Source organism: Bipolaris victoriae (assembly GCF_000527765.1).
Source record: "Bipolaris victoriae FI3 unplaced genomic scaffold scaffold_2, whole genome shotgun sequence".
Taxonomy (NCBI): Eukaryota; Fungi; Ascomycota; class Dothideomycetes; order Pleosporales; family Pleosporaceae; genus Bipolaris; species Bipolaris victoriae.
This window is the reverse complement of record NW_014575390.1, coordinates 326,104-349,285: the sequence shown is the minus strand read 5'-3', so window position 1 is coordinate 349,285 and position 23,182 is coordinate 326,104. Positions and strand designations below refer to the sequence as shown.

The following is a 23,182-nucleotide window of genomic DNA, read 5'->3' as shown; positions in this document are numbered from 1 at the left end:
CTTGTCACGGTTGTGACGTGAAAATCGTGATTTGCCATTCTTGTCATCACTTCTGGCCCAGCATCCAATTGCAGAGTGCTTGATGCTATTAAGTAGGGCGCCGGGCTTTCGATCATTCGCCTAGAAGATCTCAGAGTCGAGACTGCTGCGGTAGCTCTCGAGAGACTCCAAGTCATCTGTTTTCTTCGTCAGCACTGCTCCTCGACAAGTTCGTCAACAAGTTAAACTTACCCTCAATAGGCTTCCTTCGGACGACGGTGTCTGAATGCTGCAGCGGGCTGTTTGGCTGTGGGCTCCTGCTTCCCATGGCCCTAGGGCCGGTGATCTTGCGCTGTGGTGTGCTCAAGTCACTCATGGTACGGAGGCTTGCAGAACTCGCGCGAGACGAGGCAGTGGGCGTCATCTTTACGTAGGTTAGCATCCATCTCTCTGTAGAGATGAGCGAGCTTAACTTACGCGGTGGCCCCTATCGGTCTCGAGCGAATAACGCACCTCGGCGATGGGTGCGAGTGGTGTCAAGGCACCTTGACTGCCAAACTCATTTGGTGAGCTGTACATTTGCCTCGTCTGGCCGTAACCAGCAAGGGTTTGCTGTGGAGGCATGAGTGGCCCATCATCCATTGCCTTGGGCTGGCGAGCTGAACCATTTTGGTGCTCAGAAACTTGGCTGTAGCTACCGTCCGATGAAATCGGAGAAAGGTTGCTGGCGTGGGGAGCTGACATGCCAGAGAGGCGGTTGCGAGCTAGCGAAGGCATGCTGCCCCATTGGTCGAAATCAGGAGAACTGATGCTCGAGCGGTTAGTGGGCTGGAAGATCTGCGCCTGAGTCTCCAGGTTGTTTTGATGACGACCAGTAGGACCGGGTCGTGGCTGAGGATGCTGCAGGTTCAGCGAGTTGCGATGAGCCTGGTACTTGGGGTCCTCCATCTCGTACGCGTTCTCCTCTGGAATCAGAGGCGAAGGAGAGCGAACGGAGCGGATGGAACCTTGGTCTTCTCTAGCGAGAGACGTGTTAGAGCGGAGCCTGTCATCGGCATGCTGCGCATAGGGCTCCTCCTCGTCATAGTAGTCATCTTGCGAAGACGACCTTGAGTGGATTGAATGGGCGGAGAAAGGTCGCTTATCTCCAGATCCACTGTTGCGTGGCAGGCTCTCGGGGTTGGTCGAGGCAGTTGTCTTGGACCATCGCGAAATCTTGGGGATGCCAAAAATTGATGACGAGTTGGACTTGTGCTTGCGCTTTGGTGTGTTCTCCTGGCTCTGCAGTTCTCGCGAGTCCCGTGAGTCTCGTGAGTCTCGTGCTGCCCTCGAAGCTTGTGGTGGAGTTCCAAGAGATGCGCGTTTCTCCTGGAAAGCTTCTTGAGTGGGTGTTGTCATTCGCTCCGTATTCTCGTATCCTGGCGAACGCTCATCATACTCCTCGTCACTCTCTTCTCGCACCGTGCTGATACGGGTTGTTGGGCCAACGTCATAACCAGAGTGAAGATCCTGGATGCGCCTGGAGGAAGAAGGAATGGAGAAATACCCAGACTGATTTGGCGACTCGGCAGTGTTGGCGCGACCCTCTGGCTCATAACCCGCATCGCCACTCTGTCGGCGGTTCTCGAGCGAAGTCATACTGTTTGTTCGAGCAGTTTCTTGTTGTTGATGTTGCTGTTGCTGTTGTTGGTCTAGAGACAGTTGATTGACCTGCTTCAAGCCCTCGACTTCACCAAGCAGTTGAACCAACATGGCTTCAATGTGCTTGATGTCGCCGTCACCTTTGCCAGCGCTTAGACCCTTCAGAGCACGCCTAAAGACGCTCTTCTTCTTAGTCTCAATCTCCTCCTCAGAGTGGTTGCGGTTGAAGCGAGGTGGTGTGACGGGCTGTGGACGAGGGCCACCCAGAATTCTTTGTTCGGCAAGATTGACTCGCTTGTCAGTCGTGTTCATAATCATATTGTCTTGAACCTTGATGAACTGCTTCAGGTCGTCCAACTGAGTGCGCATCTCAGCCGCGCTACGAACAAGTGTGACCAGGATTTCGGTGTCACGAGCATTGCGCTGGGCATCGCGAACGGTAAGGTGATCCATGAGCGCAACGATGTCCTTGGATTGGATATGGTCAATGCCCTTGCCGGTAGCCGCATCGTAGAGTGGTGAGTCGATGCCATGAGAGTTGCCGCTGACTTGCCGGTCATGTTTGCCTCTAGGCGCACCAAAGGCATCTTCTCCGAGGGCCATGCCATCGTAATCGTCGCCAAAATCATCCTCAAACATCTTGGAATATTTGCGGTTTTGAGGCGTGTAGCCTTCACCATGGTTAGCCGACTGGTAACCCTCGTCTTTCCAGCCGGTTTGGCCTGACAAAGGAGTGCGCGTACTCTGCGCGTAGTCCGCCTGTTCGTATTGTGTCTCACCTGGATAGGGATGATCATAGTCATCTTCCACAGTGGGCTGGCGCTCATCATCAAAAGTGGCTGGGCTTGGCTGTTCATGTCGCTGGAGATGAGCACCCTTGGTGAACGAGGTAGGTGTGCGTTCTCGCTCCTCTTGCATGTCAAGCAGCTCATCGGTACGGTCGCGGTAGCCTTTTCCTCCTCCAATAGGTCCTTGGATGATTGAGGGATTGGTCGTCACGTCGGATTGATCGTCCAAGCCGTATCCAATTTCAGGCATGTCATCTTGGCCTACTGGGAAAGCACTGTGATGCATCCGAGGTGCTTCGTCAATCGATTCGACGTCCTCGGATTCAGCAATACTCTGCCTAGGAGAATCCTCGCGGGGAATGCTCTGTTTTGGAGAGTTTTCGACTTTGTTCCCCTGTGACAGTGCTTCAGCCTTGTCGCGAATTGCAGCCCATCTCTGACCAGCAGGTACATTGTCAGTCTGTACGTAAGCAGGATTGGTGCTGACTTGAGATAGCGTGCTTTTCTTCAATGGGCTTGACGCCTTTGAAGAGCGGACACTGAGTTCAGTTTGATCGTACAGGGAGGCTACAGCAGACTCCACGGCGAGTGGAGTGTGAATGTATTCAGGAATCGAGCCAACCTTGCGGATGTCTTGGGCCAGTTTCGGATCCCGGTCGAGGTTGAGGTCGGGTCCTCCCACGCTGTCATCAGTGTACTGGGTCAGGCGGTTGTAATTCACGGGCGGTGGTGTCAGAGGGTTCTCTTCCAGTTCACGCCGATATTGCTCGTTCTTCTTATGGTTACGTTCAAAGAACTCCTTGGTGTCGGTCGGAGTGCTTGGCTCGTTAAGTATGGATTTCTTGCTTTCGAGCGTGACACCCTGTGGTCGTTTACGAGTTCGCGCAGCTTTTGTACTTGCTGTTGAATCCAACGAAGCGATAGAGAGGCCGGACTGTCGTCGTTCGAAATGGTCACCGAGCGATGATACAGATGGCCCGCTACGAATGGAGTGAAATCTTCGGGGAGAACCAGTGTTGGTAGTGTCGCCACGATAACTAGCCTCGCTTTGGATCGGACTGACACCGCGTCCCGACTGTGTGTCACTTTCAATCTCGTACTTTGACACTTGAGACTGAGACTGTTCAATCGCACGGATTTTGGCAGCAGCAGCAGCAGCGGATAAACCTGCATCATTGGCTTCCTTCTGTCGCGAGGTATAGCTGCGCTCGCTCTTAGGGGTTGACTGACGAAATTCGCCAGTAGAGCGATTGCTGTGGGCTGAACCAAGATTCTGCTGCAACGCATTGGGAGTGCGGCTCGGCGTGTGAGGTGAAGGCGAGGCGAAACCTCGAGGGACTTGTTGGAGAGGAGTCTCAGCGCCTGTTCCCGAAATTCCAGTGCTCGCAGACGACCTTGACTCTGGTCTTTCTTTGGTCTCGGTCTCAGCAGAGAGAATGGAATCCCGAGTGAGCTCAGACCCTCCTATCATCTCACTTTGGTTGAATGGTAGTGGTGGAACGAGCTCTTTGGGTCGCTTCTCCTCATGCAAACTATCAGATACGCTTTCCGACCGACTTCTGATGCTGCGAGAGGAGCGGTGTTTTCGATGCTTGCGTTCTTCTTCCTTTTCTTCACGTGATGTGTGGTGCTTTAGAGCGGCGGTGGTGAGGCCAGCTCCAGCGAGCGAAAGTAGGGCCGATTCCCGCTGAGACAAGCCCTCCTTGTCCCTACTCTTTCTCCGGTGGGACTTTTCCTCTCTGGTAGTCGACTCCGCGAAGCTCGAAATAGAGCTTCGGCTAGATCGTCGATCACTCTTACGGCTTGATGTGCCGGTCAGTGTGATTGCAGGGTCATCGTTGTCTCTATTGAGAGTGACCTTGGGTTTGTTGCTGTGAAGCTTAGGTGTGCTGGATGATTTGGACACACGTCGCTTGGAGGGGTCGCGCGAGCTGGTAGACTCGGCGGGCTCATACAGAGTTGTGCTGTCGCGGTTGGAACGCTCGAACTTGTCGACATTCCGCGATGTGCGATTCTCTTCTTTGAGTGCATTCAGTTCAGGAAGGATCAATCGCTTGATGGCATCCTCGACTGTAGCGAGCAGTTTTGGGTTGTTGATGGAGGAAGTTCCAGAAACGACAGAGCGGCGGTCAATGTTTGATGAGAGCACACTGGATTCGGTACCACTAACGCCACCAACACGTTCAACGTCTTTGCTTCTCCTTCGATGCGACTTGCGCGACGAGGAGAGGTCATCGTCTCTCCGTCTAGAGGTTTCTCTTGACTTTGAGGATCTTTCTTTGGATTTGGAGGAGAGGTTGCCTTCGGCAGCCTGCTGTTGGAGTTTCTCCATTACACGCTGGGTGATGCGATCTTTGCTCAGGCTCCTGCTGCGTTGCTCTCTAGGAGCCTTCAAGGTATCCTTGATGGCCTCGGAAACCATTGAGTCGGTAACAGCGTCCCGCTCTATGCTCCGGCTCCTTCGCCGGGCTGGTGGGAGAATTTCCGTAGCGCCCGTCATGCTGTCTGTGGGCATAGACGAGATGTCGGATGGGACAGGTATGTAGCGGCCGCCGTCGCTGTCGTCGTCGTCGTCGGCGAAGCTGGGCAGAAACGAGGTGTTCTCGGGCGGGAGGGCCGAGATATCGGAAAAAACAACGCTGCGGGTATCGATAAGCTCGTCACGGGACTCACTTGCGAGCGAGATGCGCCGGGTGGAGGAGGGCTTACGATGGTTGCGAGAGGCTTGGGAGATCTGAATGTGATCGTTCGCGAGGTTTTTCTTGGACTTGCGGGAAGAAGGAGTGATCCGTACGCGTACACTTGCACGCCGTTGGTCCTGTCCGTCGGTCGACCCTGTGTCAAAGTACTCAATCAGCAGCGATGTCTGCGAAGGAAACTTTTTGTGAAGGGTGCCGCCGCCGTGGGGCTTGGTAGGAGTGGTGGTGTTGATGGTAATGGGGGTGCCGTCGTCGGGGACAGAGTAGGAAGTTCTGTCGGTGCGGTTGGAAACGTTGGTGGAAACGTTGGTGTCAATGTCGTCAATGTGGATGGATTCGTCTGCGGAATCAAGAGTCGAAGATTCAGTAGGAGCCGGAAGAGGATATTTGTCGTTGTCAAAACCCATCGTAGAATCTGAAGATTCCTAGAAGGTGGGGTGGGTGAGCGAAGACATGCCCGGCACCGTTTTCCTCGAATACTTGGGAGAGAGAAGGGTAGTGCGATGTTTGGGGTGGGTGCAGGACCGGATGGTGGCAGTCACTGGTTTGCGCGAGCGCAAAGGGTACCTGGTGCTACCTAGGTGACGGGAAGCACGCTCGGCCGCCAACAGCACAAGGTGATGGATGGTGCAAGAGCGGCTAATTCATAGCAGAGAGCGCGGCGAGGCGTGTGTGTTCATACACCGGCTATGCGAGGCAGCTCGGTGGCAGGCGACGCTCTGCGACGAGGGCGAGCTGAGCGCCGGCGTGTCGTAGCGAAAGGCTGGGGAGGGGGCGCACGTGTTAGTAGCTGAGCAGCGACAGCTGCAGGAGCAAAGAGGGAGAAAGGCCAGCGAGGGAGGAGAGGGAGCGACGAGGACAAGGCTGGGCCAGACTAGACAACAAGTGCAACGAGGCGGTGGAGAGGGGGGTATGGGAGGGTCAGGACATACCGACACCACCAAGAGGCGCAGACCGCGAGTGTCGTGCGGGTTAACAATGGCGCTGCAGGCTCGCTGGGAGCTGGCGGAGAGGCTGCTGGCGTAGGAACAAAGTCCCCAGCTGTGGTGGAGAGAAAGCTGGGTCAAGGCCTCTCTAGCACCGAATCCTGGTCGGCGCTAACAGGCCGTCGTGGTGAGGCGCTGCTCTTTGGGGTGGCGGGGAGAGGAGGATTCAAGAACAAGCGGGAATGGGCATATCGTCGTCCGTCGTCATGGGCACGGGGGATCAATCAAGTCAAGCAAGAGAAGACGAGAATACGCGCCAGGGCATTGTTGGTCACGACCAGCGTATGTGACGGGCGCTGCGTCCTACACCACTACCCGACTAATCTATCCTCTCTCTCGTTCTGGGATGCATCCTGTCACCTCACCTCACCTCGGTGCTGTTGTCGCTACGCCCCCAGCCACCACCAGACGCGCAACAGGGCCAGACAGTGTGCCTGAAAACCCCTCGTGGCCGCCGTTGAGCATGCGCTGGGCCAAACCCCCGTGCCGCCGACGAATACCAGCCTCACGACGGCACATTGCCGTGTAAAAGATGGCTGGTCGGTAACCCTCCAAAAGCAAATCCACGCCGCTAATTCGCTTCTATTCTTGTTCCCTCGCTCTGCCCCGAAACACGCTCACCTGTTGCTTTGCTTGTCCTTTTTGCTGGCCTCAGCGTCTGCTCCCATCTGTCTGTCCCATTGCCCTTTTCCCTTCTCCCTCTGGCCGCTCTGCCTCTGCCTCTGCCTCTGCCTCGCTCACCGCCAGAATGTCTCCATATCGTCATGTTTTGGCCGTCTAGATGCTAGGGCCATTAGCCTACACGGTAGGTGAATTGCCTACCCGGCTGGTTACCAGGGGTGATTATGCCGAACCCGCCCACGGACGGCCGCATCCGTCTGCTCAGTCCTCTCGACCTACCCGTCCTGATTGGCTCCACACCCTTGGAAACGCACCCTTGCCCAACTTGCCAGCGCATCACCCATACCGGCCCAGTCCCATCTGCCCATCTTGGGCATCTGCGTAGGGCTGTCTGGGGGGGGGGGGGGCATCCCGTCCTCTCAGCAAGTCATGTTGGAGAAGTCCTCTATCCAGGACAACAATGTCGTCTTCGTGCATACAAGCCACGGTGAACTGGCAGTTTGCGAGCGTGAGAAAATTTGTCCTTTGCCCAACCAAACCCGCTAGCTCCTTATTCATGTCATCGCTTAGTCCATGCCCAGCTGCTGCGACTACTGCACCATGCACCCTACCTGCAGCTCATGTTTCATACAGTCCTTAGTATACCTGCATACTTACTTGCAAGTCCACGTCCACCTATCACACCCTCTGCCCCGGCATGACCTCCAGGAACACGAACCCCAAGCGTTTCTCAGAACCAGTCTCATTGTTGGCATTGAATAGTCAAAGTACAGCTATGACCCCCCAAAGCAGTGCACACACAGCATAGTATTTTGGTACGCCAAACTCCCGTCAATGCCCTCTCTCTCTCTCTATTTTCTCATCCCCTCAAAACCTCCTTCCTTGCTTCATTGGTCTTCGTGCCTGTTGTGGCTGGCTGCCGTATGCTCTTCGTCCTTCGACCTTCTTGTCGCGACTCAAACTCGCTCCGAGGCTGATGTCGATGCGTGGCGGTGTCGAGAACCCAAAACTCTTGGCCCTGCATCACGCTGTCAGTGCCTGACCAGTAAAATATTTGTGGGTCGCCTTACACTTTGACAAGATCTAGCTTGTGCACATCAAACACTGAACGTAAGCTGTGGCTGGCATATGATTGCAGGTAGGATCGATAACCGTCTTTGGCACTCTTGTTGAGGTAGTAATTCTTGGATCTGTGCAATGATTAGTCCCTTCTGCACTGTGGTAACAAAGTCCGCGCAAACACTTACATCAACGCCTCAAGTTGGCTTTGGATATTGAGAATCTTGTTGCTAGGGAGTTCAAACTAGCGTCACACGTCAATACCCGCCTGGTTTCATTCGCTTCATCAACTGCTTACCTCAACTAGCGGCACCCGGTTTTCCTTGAGCAACTTCAAGAAGCCGACCTCTGACGGCAGCAAGAACATCAAGCTCCTGCCTTTGCCATTGGCACCTCTTGCTGTTCGTCCAACTCGGTGAATGTAGTCCCGAGGATCGTCCGGAGGCTGACAATGTTAGCTTGCGCAAGCCTGCTCGGTCAAAAAATACCTACATCAAACTGAATCACCCAATCGACTTCGGGAATATCGAGACCTCGTGCTGCCACATCGGTACAAATGAGCGTACCACTCTGGGCATTCACAAACTCAAAAAAGCGGTTGGTGCGTGCTTGCTGCTTGAGCTTGCCATGTAAACCGAGCACTGGTAAGTCGATGTAGTTGAGAAGTTCGCTGTAGAAATCAACCGACGCACACGATGACAGGAACACAATGACTTTCTTCTTTTGATCTGCACACATGTGTTAGTACAGGCCTGGGTGACTGCAGAATTTCTTCTCCACAAGAATGAGTACGTACTACGCCCAGTTAGTAAAGTTTGCAAAAACACAGATTGTCATGGCTACATACCGTTTCTTTAGGAAGCTGAACAGCAACCTAAATCTCGTGTCTGAATCACACAAGACATAGCCCTGCTCCAACCCTTGCACTGTGCTGTGCTCTGCTCTGTAGTCGACATTAATGTATAGAGGACCTGGTTTGAGCGATATCCGTGCAAGGTCCTCGACCTTTGTCGTTTGCGTAGCGGAGAACAGCATCGTCTGACGCTCGGTTGGCAAAATCTTGATGATAGATCTCTGTCGACAAATTAGCACATGTTACATCTACCATGGTTTGCGCAGAACCCTACCATTTCGTCTTCGAATCCAACTTCCAGAATACGATCTGCTTCATCGATAATCAACGAACGCAAGTTCTTGAAGACAAAACCCTGGGTATTGTGGAGGTGGTCCAGAAGTCTTCCGGGTGTGGCGATAATAAGGTTCAATCCCTTGCGCAGCTTTTCCGCCTCAGCGCTCCTGTTCGCACCGCCAATCAGAATACCAAACGTCTGGCTGTGGTTCGACATGAGCTCGCGTGCTACGCCAAAGATCTGAAGTGCCAATTCTCGCGTTGGGCTCACTACAATCACACCTGTACCATTGCGAGGCTTAAATCGCAACTGCGAGAGCATCTCGATGGCTGGTATGAGAAAAGCAAGCGTCTTTCCACTGCCCGTCTTGGCAGCACCGAGCACATCCCTGCCCGACAGTAGTGGTGGGATTGTTTTTTGTTGGATCTCCGTCATCTTCTCAAAGCCCATTTCCTTGATTGCGCTCATTGTACGCTCAGAGAGATTGAGCTCTTCGAAACGCACTGGGTTTGGCGTCGGCATTGTGGTACCGGAGGGCAGATCGAGAGCGTTGCTGCCAGTGCCAGAGGGCAAATCCGCAAGCTGGCTGTCGTCATTATCGTCGGCCTCATTTGAAGCAGTCGCCTCCGCAGTGTCCTTGTTAGATTCAGTTTGGTTTTCGACGTCCTCTTCATCGCTGTCTTCCTGTGCGGAAGCATCTGCAGTAGCCGGCTCTTCCACAACAGCTTCGACTTCCTTGGCCTTGCGTGCCTTCTTGCGCGCCTTCTCTACGCCATTATGCGCCGGTGCCGCTGCTGCTTCTGCGCTCTTCTTGCTCTTGTGAGATCGCTTCCTCTTGTTACTCGACTCGACCGTGGCGGGCGACATTGTGGAAATCGTCAATTCGTGCGTTGTCCGAAATGTGGTAGAAGGACACGAAAAAAAGTTCGACTTGGAGCGCAAGGCCAAAAGTTCTCAGAACCGAAAAAGTTACTGCGCTAGAGGACCCTGGTATGTGCACGGACCATATCCGACGCGAACTGATTTCACGTTTGGCTCAGCATCAACAGCCACTGAGTATTTGAATTAGTCATTCATAGGCAATTATCTACAGCATAGCACTCATCCGTGACTGTTCATAGGATTCCTTTGATACAAACGAAATCTGGTTGCTGAGATTTGGTAAGACCCGATTATGAGCTGACAGAAGAGTCGCCTAGAGAATTACAGTGTATTTGGAACTCATGTGTGAAGGAATGAAAGGTTGCATATCACAAGAAATTACACAAGGGCCGGATGTACCCAAACTGTTCCCACATTTACACGCTTGAGCCACCGAGAAAATCTTTTGCACCCAATGATACTTAATCCGACTTTAACTATCGCATTCGGCCGTCCAGTCCTTGAAGATCGCGCTCGAGATCACTGCCATTCCACCCACCCTGGTTAAATGCCTCCTGTGGCCTTGGCTCCTCATATCCTGTACGGTCGTAGTTGTTGGGTATCGGGACCTGAGGGGCCTGGGCTGCACCGGCGCCTGCACCGGGCTGTACGCGAACCATCTGGCGGAAACGGCTGACCTCATCCAAAATCATCTTCTTCATCTCTGGAATTTCCTCGACGACCTCAAACTGGAAGTCAAAAGTCGTTGGGCATGAAGGCTCATCGGATGCGTCATGCCAGATTTGCAGGTACCTGTGCTCCAGGGCCTCCTCAACTGAAATGCGGCTAGATGGGTCGAAAGCAAGCATGCGGTCTAGCAGGTCAAGCGCATCGGGGTTTGCGTTCTTGAAGAGAGATTGGAATGACATCTTCTGCATATATGGCAGATTTCGGACATAGTCCTGTGCACGAGGGGACCCTATTCGCGACAGGGTTTCTTCGTTTGGTGTTCCGAGGTAGTGCAGAATCTGGTTGAGCTGGTCGACGTAGTCTCGGCCCTTGAAGAAGGGCTTACCTCCAAGCAGCTCAGCGAGAATGCACCCTACAGACCACACATCAACTAGCCAGAATTAGCTTACTTTCAAAGTGTGGGGTAGTTATGTGGGGCGTGCATGCAAAGACTTACTGGCTTTTGTGTAGCTCTGGAAGCTCAACATGATTTCAGGGGCTCTGTACCATCGGGTAGCGACATACTCGGTCATGTAGCCTGCGTTCTCTTCAGGGTCCATGGAGAATCCTCTTGCCAGTCCAAAATCGCAAATCTTGAGTTCACAGTCGGCATTGACAAGCAGGTTACCGGGCTTCAGGTCTCGGTGCAGGACATTTGCCGAGTGGATGTACTTGAGACCGCATAGGATTTGGTAGATGAAGGATTGGAAGTGAGCGTCAGTCAAGGGCTGGCCGGATCGGATGATGGCTGCCAGGTCGCATTCCATGAGCTCTGCACCAATATCAGCACCGTCTTACAAGGGGGGAGGTAAGAGTAAGTATGCCGTACCCTCATAGAGGTAGCACTCGTTGAAGTTATCAGGGCGAGGAATGTCCATATCGTAGAGACATGTTATCTGTGCGACAAGGCTTAGTATCGTATCGAGAGGATATGGGGAGAGGCGCGTGTGCTGAAGTGGGGTTGTCTTACGTTGCGATGTCCTGCAAGAAGTTAGCATTGTCAGCTGGGACGGGTGTAGTCACTGTACCTCTGAAGTGTTGGAGCAGCTTGATCTCGCGCAGGGCACGCTTGGCAAGGATCTTCTTGCTGAAGACATTGGTGACCTTCTTGATGGCTACGCCCTCGCCCGTCTGGTTGTTGGTAGCCGCACTGCAGGTCACAATCAGCATGGATGGAGTAGGGCGGCGTCGCTGTCGTCGCACCATACGATGCCGTAGGCACCTTGTCCGAGTTCTTTTGTTACATTGTAGCGCTCGTCGACAATGAACTCTTGGTTGAAGACCTGGAAGGCGTGAGTACAGATCCCGAGGGGCGGCATGGTGGAGACATGTGCGTACCTTGAACACTTTGCGGTTGGCCAGGTCGCCCATGATGGCGGTAGGTGGAGAGTTTAGGGGAGAGTAAAGGAGATGGCGCGCTCGAGGTGGATGCAGAAGTTGGAACACAAAGTAGGCAGAATGGCAGGCGGCAGGCAGAAGATATGGCCCAAGGCTAGGCGCGCGGCCAATGTGATGACAGGAGTGCTGCTGCTGCGAACAAAGCGGGGCGGCGGCTGTGGCGAGTGTGCAGGCGGTGGAACGCTGAACGAGGGCGCAGGCTCTTCACCGGGAAAGTTGAAGTATGCGGAAGGCGATTGAGGATGCGGCAAGGCAGAAAAGCGATCGTGCTGTGCCCCCCTTCGCCTTCTCCGTAACGGCTTGGTGGGGTTGGTCTCCAGTCGCAGCGCTGACGAGGGGTTCAGCCTGCCTGCAACAGGCAAGGCGCAGCACATGGCCATGCTGCTCAGACCGCTGCATCCGCACTGCCCTACAGTAAGACTCTGTGTAATCAGCACTGTGGGCCGCTACATCCAGCTCCCGTTGCCGTCTTGCTGTGGCTGCACATAAACCCACTTGGGCCCTGCCCTGCTTCCTGGGCCGAGGTGCGGGAGCGGCATGGGCGGCTTTGGTACGTAAGCGCGTAGGCCTCGCGCATCCTATGGCATTACTACATAAAAAAATAAAACAAGACAACAAAGGGTATATATAGACACAGCACCAATTCACCGGCAGTCTTGCCTTGTCAGCCACCTTCAAATATCCTCCCTCCATCCATGTGCGTGTTCCGCATTCGCATGCCCGAATCACGCAGGTATCAAGTATGCCCCGTAGCCCCAAACACCGTTTCCCTGGCAGTATCCGCATCGCGTACCACTAATTGAGAAATGCCCAACCAAGTGTGCCAAACAAAAAAAAACTCCTGTCGTCATGTATAGATGTGCGTTTTTTGTCGCTAAATGCTCAGCTTTTGCAGCTCATGATTCGTAAGAAAACCGCCGCCGGGACGCCTCCGTTGAATCTTCCAACGGCGAGATGGGTGCCTCATCTGTCCCCGTGCGCCTGCCGTCGCGTGGGCGGTATGGCGGCGGATGCAGAAATGGATTCGGAGTCTCCAAGAGAGCACCGTCGCGTGGCGTTCGCGGGGTAGTGGGCGACACGTTCCCGGGTGGGAGCTGACTGCTCACCATGGAAACCTCGGAAGGAGAGATGGGTGCAAGTCTCTGTCGAGGTTCCTGCGCCACATCTGGTGCTCCACTCGGATCCACTCCGTTATATATCCTTTCGCGTATTACCATGGACTCTTTCTCTGATAGCTGGCGCCCGTCGGCTTCCTGGCGGACCGGTATGTCGCCAGGCATCTCGTAGATTTGTCTTTCTGCGCCATCGGCTTCACTAACCATCATCAGGCCCTTCTCTTGCGTGTTCGAACCAGTTTGATGATTATTATCAGGGGTATCACTGGATAATTCGGCCATTGAAATAGCCGTCCTTCCCTCTGTGCTGCTACGTGTTGCTAAAGCCGAAGGTCCCTCTACATTCTTGGCAGCTTCTGCAACTTGGGCTTGATATTTCGCCTCAATCGCCTTCAGTCTTCGTTGATTGCGTCGACGCCAAAACCACAACCCAACGGCGCACATGATCAAGGCAAAGAAAAACCCTCCTCCTACTGCAAGGCCAATGACTGCGGTTGGGGACAGGGGCTTGCTTGGAGAGGTCTTGGACCGAACAACCGAGTAGGCAGGTGAGACAATTGGGAGTATCTGTGGTGCCTTTCCAAAAGTCCAGTCGACAGCGGATACCGTGAAATTCTGGCGCTCCCAGTCCACCGTCAAGTACGCCTCTTGCAAAAAAGTTCTCCCCAGTACCCAGTTGTCCGACACATTGGCTCGTCGAATAGGAAAGTATTTTGTCTTTTCTTGCAGTCCCCTATAGGGTGCGGATGCCTCTAGGTCGAAGGCGGCATAAGGCAGGGTAATTTGCACAGTCGCACGGCTGCTAAACTGTTGTCCAAGGGTGAAGGTCACGCTAGGGTTTTGTGACAAGAGGGTTTGGTGAAGAGCATCATCCACGAGATAGAGATCGGTGGTCTCGTTATAGCGCAGTCCAAACGTATCTTCAAAGGCTTTGCAAATCTCAACAGGGAGGTAGAGCTCTGCGACAGTCGAGTCAATGAACAGGGTGACGTTGTCGCCCCTTAAGAGATCAATGTCTTTCTGGCTTGCAGTATTGGCAGTCAAACCAAGCAGACCGACAACCAGCTCACGCTCGTTGTCTGGGGCAAAGATAAAGGTGAGGTCATTGGGGATAAGGCGAGAAGCATCGTACCCGCCAAGCGTAAGGCTCCCAAGAATGGTTTGATCGCCTGCAGGTACGTGTCAGTGATGGTCGACTTGCGAGCGGGGGGTAGGCCTACGGTACTGGGCGCCAGCTGTGTAGCCAAATGACAAACTGGGGATACTTTTTTGGTGGAAGAGATCCATGATGTAACTTGGAACAGGATCTTCAAAGGCAGAAAAGTTTGTGGGTTTCGTATGCACGCCAATGTGGCCGAGCCAGAAGTTTGATGTGACCAATGTGCCGATTGTTGTATTGGCGACGGGCGGGCCTGCATCGCCCCTCATTCCCAGTTCGACCGAGTCAAAGCCATACTGGCCATTGCCTGTGAGGCCTAGGTTTCTTTCAATCCATAGTTGGTAGTACCCCTTCTCTTGCCAGGTCTTGGAAAGAGTGGTGTTGTACAAGGCGCCACGACTTTCCTGGCAGTCTTGATTCAGGACGTTGAATGCGGTAATGTTGCCCGTGGTGGGATCGGTGACGTTGACGATGCAAGCGAGGGAATTGACAGCCCAGATCTGCTGGCTGGCGGTGGAAACCAGGACTCGCACGGGTTGGCCAGGGTCGCCTATGCGCAGGAAGAACGTGTTCCATGCGCCGTCAATTCCCATCCAGTCCTGGGCGGGCGCAACAGAGAGGGGCGCTGGGACCGACGCGACACCAGGGAGTAGTTTGTAGTTGGGGGTTTCGGTGATGTTTTGCTGTTCATAGCCGGCGGCGAGACCGGGCAGCAGTAGCGTGGCGGCGAGGAGAAGGCATATTGTCGAGATGAAGCCGCGACGGCTCAGCGAAGCAACCATGATCCGTGTCTAAGAAGCGTACTACGAGGCGGCTTGTCCAAGGGGGCAACAAAGGCCACTCAACCACGATGATTTGCAGGGCACAGCATCACTGAGCGACATTGCTTGTGCCCAGTGGCGTCACGAAGGAATGGAGAGGAGGAAGAAGAGGCAACGGAGAGACAGCCGGGCAAAAGAGAGAGTTACGGAGTAGTGTTGATGCAGATTGGCAGGACCCTGGGGAATCTGAGCCGAGATACCCAGGCTTCGAAGCACGCTCTAGTCCGCTTTGCCCCTTTGCCGCCGCCATCGCCGCCATGCATGGCTGGGCAACAGCGGCCTTCCACCCCATTCCTCGCAGCTTGCAATGCGACGACGACGGCGACGACGGCATTGGCTGGGACAGACAGGCTACAGCCGGCATTTGTGTGCAGCGCCGTAGATGAAAGGTAGATGAGTGCCGTGGGCGGAACAAGGGCCAGCCGGGAGGCATTCGACGCCCCGTCCCCCCTCATCCTACTTACTGCACGCAATCTGGGGGTGGTGGCGTCGGGCCTACTATACTCTACACCTCACTTGAGTACACCTCCATGTGTACCAATATACCCAAGCATACGCCTACATACGCCTCCACCAAGGTGTAAGTAAGTACTCTACAAACGCCGCCTTGACACTGCAGAGGGATGCGTAATGCAGAGCACGAGACTGCTGCTAGACAGCCACCCGCCGACGTTGCAGGCCGCTGGCGGCGCATTCTGGATCCCTTGATCGCCGCACGCACCCACTCGATCCTTTTTCCGAGCTGCAGTCCGATACGCTTGCGCCCAAACCGCCATGGGATCGGCATACTCCCCCCAAGATGGCAGGCATTCAAGCACCATGTCCTGTCTTGCGACTGTCTATAGTGTACTTTCAGCTCTGCACCTGCCCTGCTCTCTCCACCCCTGCCACCTCATCCCCGCCACCGCCTCAAGACACATGTCGACGACCATCACCATCACCATCACCATCACCATCAATCCAATCCGTCCAACATCGTGCCACATGCGACACCCATCAAACCATCTCTGTGCCATAGTGCAAGCCCCAGATTGAGCCACACCTCTCTGACTCGTATACAACACATCCAAGGAACCGTTCACGCTGATCCACCAAATGGCTGGACGCCTGATCCTGCACGCCAGCCGTACTCAAACGTCAACCCGGCCGGACACGCCATGCCATGCCAGCAAGCCTATGTCGTTGATTGGTCACCGGTTGCCTGTTGTGCACGGCCAGGCTCGTCCAACTGGCTCATTGTGAATCTGGACGGCAAAAGAACTGAAAAGCCAATATCGGACTTCGCTCTGTCTAGCTCCCTTCTGCACGTCGTTCCTCGGAACCGTCGCTTGAATGCGCCAGCTGATAGGCCCAAAATGCCCTGCACCCGCTCACCCAGATTGTTCCTGCACCCTCGAATGTCTACCATTTTTCCGGGACGACTTAAACGTCACGACGTTCGCTGCCCATAGAGTGCCTGCGTGGCCACCACTTTGTCACCGACATGTCTTCATATCTCTCGCTTGTAACGTTCTACTTGGCTCCATTTGCTGCAGGAGCTGTATTCAATCGTCGTGGTAATAACAATATCTTTGTGCCTTGGGGCTCAACATCGCTGCATGCTGACGAAGCCATCAAGCCCCATACCTCAACACAACCTCTATACCTGCCCTATCGCTGCCTACTCAAACACCGCCCGCAAGCGCCTCTCTGATCACTCCAAAGGAAACTGGGCCGCACAGCGCCGACGGCCTCGCTACAGGAATATCTACAAATCATGGCATCTTGCGACCCACCGACATGGTCACTCCTGATCCACAGATTCTATCTGTCCCTTCAAATATCGCATTATCGTCTTCTGGTCACATACTAGCTGCGACTTCACAACTACCCTCCGTATTTCACAATGGCACCGCAAGTCCCTCTACTGTCAATTCAAGCGCAGCATGTACAATCAATATATACGGTGCAAGCCTCGACTACTGGTTCATGCCGACCTACAGTTATCCAATTGGAACAATGGAAACTTCAGTACTGAATTTTTCAAATTCTCAGTCATTGACACTTGTACCTCCGACCGCCACCTTTGACGTAACCAGTGCACTGTCGTCGGATTTCGCATGTACTTCCACAGAGTCATATATTTCCGACTTCGACTTTACCTTGACAATGTGCGAGGAATATACAGTAAGACCCAGTGCTGCTGCAACATCCGTCATCTACCGGTCAGAAGGATATGCGCCGTTTCCACCAGGAGGTGTCATCCCTCTCGAAGATGCTCCATCATACGATGTGTACAATCCAGATTTGTTTGCATCGGCCACGGCCGTTGTAACGCTTGCACCAAATGTTACACAGTCTGAGACATCTGCAACGCCTTTTGTCTACTTCACTGCCTATGAGGTTGAGACTGGCAATGAAACAAAAACAGTACAGCTTCCGCTTGCGCAAGCCTATCCTTACAAGCTCGAAAACCTTGAGGAAAAGGATACTGCCAATGGTCCTCTACCGGAAGGTTTCCTGGACCAAACACCATATTCAGGATGCCACGCTGGACAGCTCCAGGCTACCGTAACTGTTCTCATTGTTGTCAATCTGTACTACCTAAATAGGCCGAATCAGGGTCCTCTCTTCAGTCACTTGGAGTCATCAGTCATTGGATTCGACGAGCCACCTGTTCTCATGAATGGCCATGACACAACTCCAGGGGTTGTTCCACTCACAGTCGCTGACTGGGATATTCCGGGCACTAGTACTAAACCCACGGATGACAGTTTAATGGCCAATAATGTTCCTAATCTAGCTTCTGCGGCACAAGTTCGTGGGCACGCATCAGTTACTGTGGGCTCGATTGGAACAAATCCCATCATAATCGGCCCTTCCTCCGAAGTTGTAGTCGGTTCACAAACACTGCAGCCAGGAGGCCCTGCCATTAACGTTGGAGATGGGACGCCTGTTTCTCTAGCACCCTCGCCTACCGCTATCTTTGTGGGCGATAAGACAAGTCCACTACCTCAAATCTTTCCGTCGCCTGCACCACCAGTGTTGACAATTGGACCATCTACACTAACACCAAACGCCGCTACCCAATTCTTCATTGCCCCAGGTCAAACTTTGACCCCAGGCGGTGTCGCAACTGTCGATGGTACAATTGTTAGTCTTGCACCCTCGGCTTCCTTTGTTGTCGTTGGTGGCTCTACCCAAATTTTGCCTACAGGCTCTGCGCCGTTACCAATCACAACCAGAGTGCCTCAATTTGTCGTTGGTGACTCAACAATAGTAGCACAACCTACTCAAGTCAGGCCTGACACAGCCCCTACATTTGTTGTATCTGAACAGACGTTACTTCCTGGCGGAGCAGCTGTGACTCTCTCTGGAACTACACTTTCTTTGGACCCTTCTGGAAGTGTGTTGGTTGTCAATGGGGGGTCCTCGACCATAAAAGCCCAGACTGGGGCAGCCTCGTCACCACCCGCCATCACCATTGGTAACGAGGTATTCAGTGCCCTCCAGAAGCCTTCAGAGCCAGTATTTGTAGTTGCTGACAAGACTCTGATTCCTGGAGGTCCAGCAATAACAGTCTCTGGCACTACGTTGTCACTAGCATCATCTGCCTCTTTCGTTGTGATAAACGACGTGACATCGACACTGATTGACGCCGCTCCCTCGCATGTCAGTGCGCCACCCCTGACAATAGGCGATGTGACGTTCAGACCATTGCCTGGGACTGCGACTGCGTATCTAATTGGGTCAATTTTGCTCAGTGCTGGCGGTTCAATAGTCACATCTGGAACAACCATTTCACTGGCCTCTGGAGCTACAGCGCTGGTTGTCAATGGACAGACAAGCTCCATCTTACCTCCGGCCCAACCTGTAATCACAAACCCGCCTCTGCTCACTATCGGTGCAGAAACGTATACGGCAGTGTCCGGTGGCGGCACAGTATTTATAATAGGAGGGGAAACTTTGACCCCTGGTGGAACCATTACTGTTGATAGGACCACGATAAGCTTGGCCATTGGTGCGACAGAATTAATATATGGCAGTTCAGGTCGCAGTACCACAACGGCATTGTTTCCGGCTACCACGACTCAAAGCCAGCACATCACCACCACTTCTGGATTAAGCGCAAGCGCAAGGACCTTTGATGGACAGGCAACAGCGACAAGTCGAAAAGGTGCAGCGTCGAGATTGAGCAGCCGGTTGTCAATCTCGATTACCTTTATTACTCTCATGTATTCTGTATTGGTCTGAGCCAAGCACACGGTGTGCAACCAAGGTGCTTGAACTGCGTCTTCTGACGGCAGAACTGCCGCCGAGGCTCGTGATGACTTATTTAGGGAAACAATAATGTATGTATACAAAAATATGGAATATCAGCATGCAGGTTTGTTCCGTACAAGCGCACCTAGGATCACCTCATTGGTCCAGCCCAGTCGCCCGGTCGCGGCGAGAGAGGTTCAGTGAGGGGGATTGAGCAGGTTTCTAGGAATCGCGCGAGTATTTAAAAGCTGAAGGACCCCAAGTTGGAACGGAAGTTGGGTGTTCAGCGGTGAAAGGCGAGCAACTACGGCGGCGGCATTGCCGTTGGCGTACACTTTACTGACCTGGGCGTCAATGCGTTGCTGTTCCTTCCACCAACGGCCGCAAAGCCCAAGAGCGATATACACCAATCGAATACTTCAAGGCGTAAGCGCCTCGTTATCTCAGGCGTCAAGCGTCGAGAGCTCCGTTTCCCAGGTCAGGCGATAGACAGCATAATTGCGGCTCCCTTTCACAACCACATAGCCGGTGGCTGTAAAGTCTGTCAACCCGAAACAACCACAACGTCACAGATCGGACATGACTGACCGAATTTGGACTACTTGCTGACGAGCCTGGCCTCGGGTGGCTTGAAACATCGCCTTAGTCTTGGCAGGCACCAACCTGTAATCAGCCCCGCTTGTATGCCGTTTCATGTCAGAGCGCTGGGAGTGGACACTGGATGAGTCGCCCCCCACTGTATGCCGTAGGCACATTCGCAGGGCGGATTCTAGAAGAAAAGGCGTACGGTCTCGAAATGAGCGCTATTTCGCGTAAACCCGCGAGTGGAACCAAGCAGGAGAAGCAAGCACAATGCCTGTCTGACTCGAGGGCACACCGCTGGCACAAGGAGAGCCTGAATGTCTGCTTGTCAAGGGCAATAGTTCACATAGTTAGGCAAACATACCGACTCCAAAAACATCTGTCAGCTGTGCGGAGAAGCATGAACTGAAACTGTTTTTTCGGCGGTTCCATTGTTTCGCCAAACGCCGAGGCATGATGCCTTAGCATTGAACGGTTGGAGTGGGTTCAAGCGTTATCCAACGCTTCCCGCCATACTACAGTCAGCTTTTCATGCAGGCGGCTCCCAGGCGTACGATTCAAAGCGAAATGACCCATCACACATTATTATGGGGCCTGGGATCAAACAATACTTTTTTCCACGTTCTGCAGCAACTAAGCGAGGCTGCCCTTCCGCTTGTAGCTCTAGTGCGACGCGGGATAGATTGACAGATGCTTGGCACCTATCCACAGACCCGGGTTCAGTAGTTTCATGGCGTTTACTCCGTCAGTTAGTAGCCCTAATCCCGCGAAGCTTGTGAATGCGCCGTGTTGGTGCCCCGAGTATAAGAAGTGCCCATGGCATCTCCCAGTTGAAGGGCATCAAGCTTGAAGCTGACACTCACTTTCATACACTCTTTCGCATCCATCATCTTTCGATTCGTTCGTCTGCCTTTCGTTCTTTGACATTCTATCTTTTGAACATCTTCTCGACTTTTTTCAAACCAACCAACTTCCACATACCAACCATCACCATGTTCGCCAAGTCCGCTGTCATCCTGGCTATTGCCAACCTCGCTGCCTCGCACGCTACTTTCCAAAGCTTCGTCATTGGCGGCAAGGACATGGGTTCGGGCTTTGCTGTTCAGGAGCCCTCCAACGGCAACAACCCCATTCTCGATGTCACCTCCACTGCCATGATTTGCAACGGCGGTAAGCCCACCGCTGACCAGGTCGAGGTTGCTGCTGGCTCCACCATCGGCATGCAGTGGCACCACAACAAGGGACCCAACCCCAACGACAAGGATGAGCCCATTGCTCCCTCCCACAAGGGTCCCGTCATGGTCTACATGGCTGAGGCTTCCACCAACGGTATCGGCAACGTCTGGACCAAGATCTGGGAGGATGGTTTCAAGGATGGCAAGTTCGGTGTTGACAGGTTCTACGACAACAAGGGTTTGATCTCGATCAAGCTTCCCAACGTGAAGCCTGGCAAGTACTGGATCCGCCCCGAGCTCATTGGTCTCCACGAGGCTTCAGCCCTCGGCAAGGCCCAGTTCTACAACGGATGCGGTCAGATCACCGTCACCGGCAGCGGAACTGCTTCCCTCCCTGCCACTGGTGTCGACATGACCAAGGCTTACAAGGCCACCGACCCCGGTGTCAAATTCGACATCTACAACTCCTTCACCTCGTACACTGTCCCTGGTCCCCAGGTCTGGGACGGTGCCTCTTCCGGCAGCGCTCCTTCCACCACTCCCACCACTCCTTCCAACGGCTCCGCTCCCTCCACCCCCTCGCCATCTCCCGTCGAGGCCGCTCAGCCCGCCACCTCCAAGCCTGCTGAGAACACCACCCCTTCCACTGGCAACAACGGCTCTGCCCTCCCCAAGACCTTCACCATCAACCAGTTCATCCAGTGGCTCCAGACCACCGCTGGCTCCGCCTCCTCCAAGGCTCGCCGCCACGCCCGTGCTTTCAACTAAGCGGTTGACTTTTCTTGCACATGTTTCTTTGGTCTTTTTTTTAATGGCCTAGGCATTGCAACAAAAAATGGTGTTTGGAACGTCCATGTGTTTGTTCTCGAGAATGACGCTTTTTGCTTCTCTAGATATGAACGTCTCCCTCCTAACTTTCTTGTTCAACAATTTTTTCGGTTAGCTGCTAGATCGGCTGTCCTATTCTTTGCAATATGTATATATATATACTATCCTCATGACGAATGGATATATCAGTTGTCTTGACTCATTTGATCCTCTTGTGAATATTGTGCTACGTGTTGTGAAATGAATAACTTGGAACGAGGCGTTGGTGACTTCGTTTTCGAGAATACGCCCGCTCGTATCCTCGTAACTCCCCCACTTGACATTATGAAACGCCACCCGCATCTCGTATCGTCCATTGATTTCCCTTCTCTCTTTTTCTGTCCCAGACATCTCACATCTCACGTCATCTCAGCATAACTCCCGCTTCGTTGCTACAGCTGGTATAAACGCCATGGCATAACCACCCCACCCCACCCCCCTCCTTCTTCCATTCTATTTTCGTATCGTTGAAAGAGTTAAGGTTTGTAATTACTGCTACATACATCAATCACTTCAATAACGCATACCGTGGTACAAAAGGCGCACATCCCCTTTGTTCCCTCTCAGACCCGTTAACATGCAGAACTCCAGCACTCTTTTACTTCCCCCACATCCTCTTATTCTCTTACATTCACAGAATGAATGTACGGAAATGCAGCTATTCTGCAATTTTTAATCGGAATATAGAATTCGCTTGTATGTGTACATGAAGAGAGGTGGAGGTTGATGTACACCACATCCCCCGGTCCCTACCCTCGTCCTTTTCTTTTTCTCGTATTCATTGCTTGGCTGTTCTTGCAGAATGCTTGTTTCATGCTTGGCGCTTTTTTTTTGGTAGGATGGGGGGCTGTCTGTACGGATTTCTATGGGGTAGATGTTGGGTAGGTATGTACTGGCTTGTTGGTGCTGACTTTGTTTGGTTGGGATGGGGTGGGTGTTTGTCGCGTGGGTAGATGTTTATTTGCTTGAATGGGTTTGGATTTGGTGCTCCTTGAGGGTGGGGGATAGGGATTGGGGGGGTTCTTGCAAAAAAGAATAGAAGGGGGTAGTGAGACTTGTTGGTATTGGGGGTTAGGGAGAACGGGGTTGATGGTTTAATAGGGCTTGTTAATCATGCCTGTCCTGAATCTTAATACTCGATTGTTACTTCTTGCTGAATATGTCGTGCTTGTTTTGACAGACTGGTCTTATATGTACAAGTACCCTCTAACCAAAGTCATTTACTCTGGCTCTTCCTTTCCTGATCCCATCTTATCAAAATTTGTCGGTTTTTTTGTTCAAGGTTGATGGAAACTTTCTGTCACGTAACTTGAAAAGTAGCGTCTTACTG

General features: G+C 53.1%; 5 protein-coding genes across 5 annotated transcripts; 1 reads left to right on the top strand and 4 right to left on the bottom strand.

The window, feature by feature from the left end:
- Positions 1 to 120: 120 nt before the first annotated feature.
- On the bottom strand, positions 121 to 5,514 carry COCVIDRAFT_22018 (hypothetical protein; the record flags this gene model as incomplete). The annotated part of the gene is made up of 3 exons (XM_014706582.1): positions 121 to 176; positions 232 to 403; positions 457 to 5,514. The coding sequence occupies 3 exons, from the start codon at positions 5,512 to 5,514 to the stop codon at positions 121 to 123; spliced, it is 5,286 nt and encodes a 1,761-aa protein (XP_014562068.1).
- Positions 5,515 to 7,581: 2,067 nt separating this feature from the next.
- Positions 7,582 to 11,864, bottom strand: COCVIDRAFT_33027 (hypothetical protein; the record flags this gene model as incomplete). Its single annotated transcript, XM_014706679.1, has 13 exons — positions 7,582 to 7,732; positions 7,785 to 7,904; positions 7,962 to 8,017; positions 8,072 to 8,218; positions 8,266 to 8,501; positions 8,601 to 8,847; positions 8,901 to 9,744; positions 10,263 to 10,884; positions 10,951 to 11,265; positions 11,323 to 11,389; positions 11,517 to 11,643; positions 11,697 to 11,776; positions 11,832 to 11,864. The coding sequence occupies 13 exons, from the start codon at positions 11,862 to 11,864 to the stop codon at positions 7,582 to 7,584; spliced, it is 3,045 nt and encodes a 1,014-aa protein (XP_014562165.1).
- Positions 11,865 to 12,787: 923 nt separating this feature from the next.
- On the bottom strand, positions 12,788 to 14,947 carry COCVIDRAFT_84731 (hypothetical protein; the record flags this gene model as incomplete). The annotated part of the gene is made up of 2 exons (XM_014706678.1): positions 12,788 to 14,175; positions 14,227 to 14,947. The coding sequence occupies 2 exons, from the start codon at positions 14,945 to 14,947 to the stop codon at positions 12,788 to 12,790; spliced, it is 2,109 nt and encodes a 702-aa protein (XP_014562164.1).
- Positions 14,948 to 18,258: 3,311 nt separating this feature from the next.
- COCVIDRAFT_85148 (hypothetical protein) lies at positions 18,259 to 18,819 on the bottom strand (the record flags this gene model as incomplete). Its single annotated transcript, XM_014706677.1, has 1 exon — positions 18,259 to 18,819. The coding sequence occupies one exon, from the start codon at positions 18,817 to 18,819 to the stop codon at positions 18,259 to 18,261; it is 561 nt and encodes a 186-aa protein (XP_014562163.1).
- Positions 18,820 to 20,802: 1,983 nt separating this feature from the next.
- On the top strand, positions 20,803 to 21,753 carry COCVIDRAFT_84705 (lytic polysaccharide monooxygenase; the record flags this gene model as incomplete). The annotated part of the gene is made up of 1 exon (XM_014706676.1): positions 20,803 to 21,753. The coding sequence occupies one exon, from the start codon at positions 20,803 to 20,805 to the stop codon at positions 21,751 to 21,753; it is 951 nt and encodes a 316-aa protein (XP_014562162.1).
- Between the last annotated feature and the right edge of the window lie 1,429 nt (positions 21,754 to 23,182).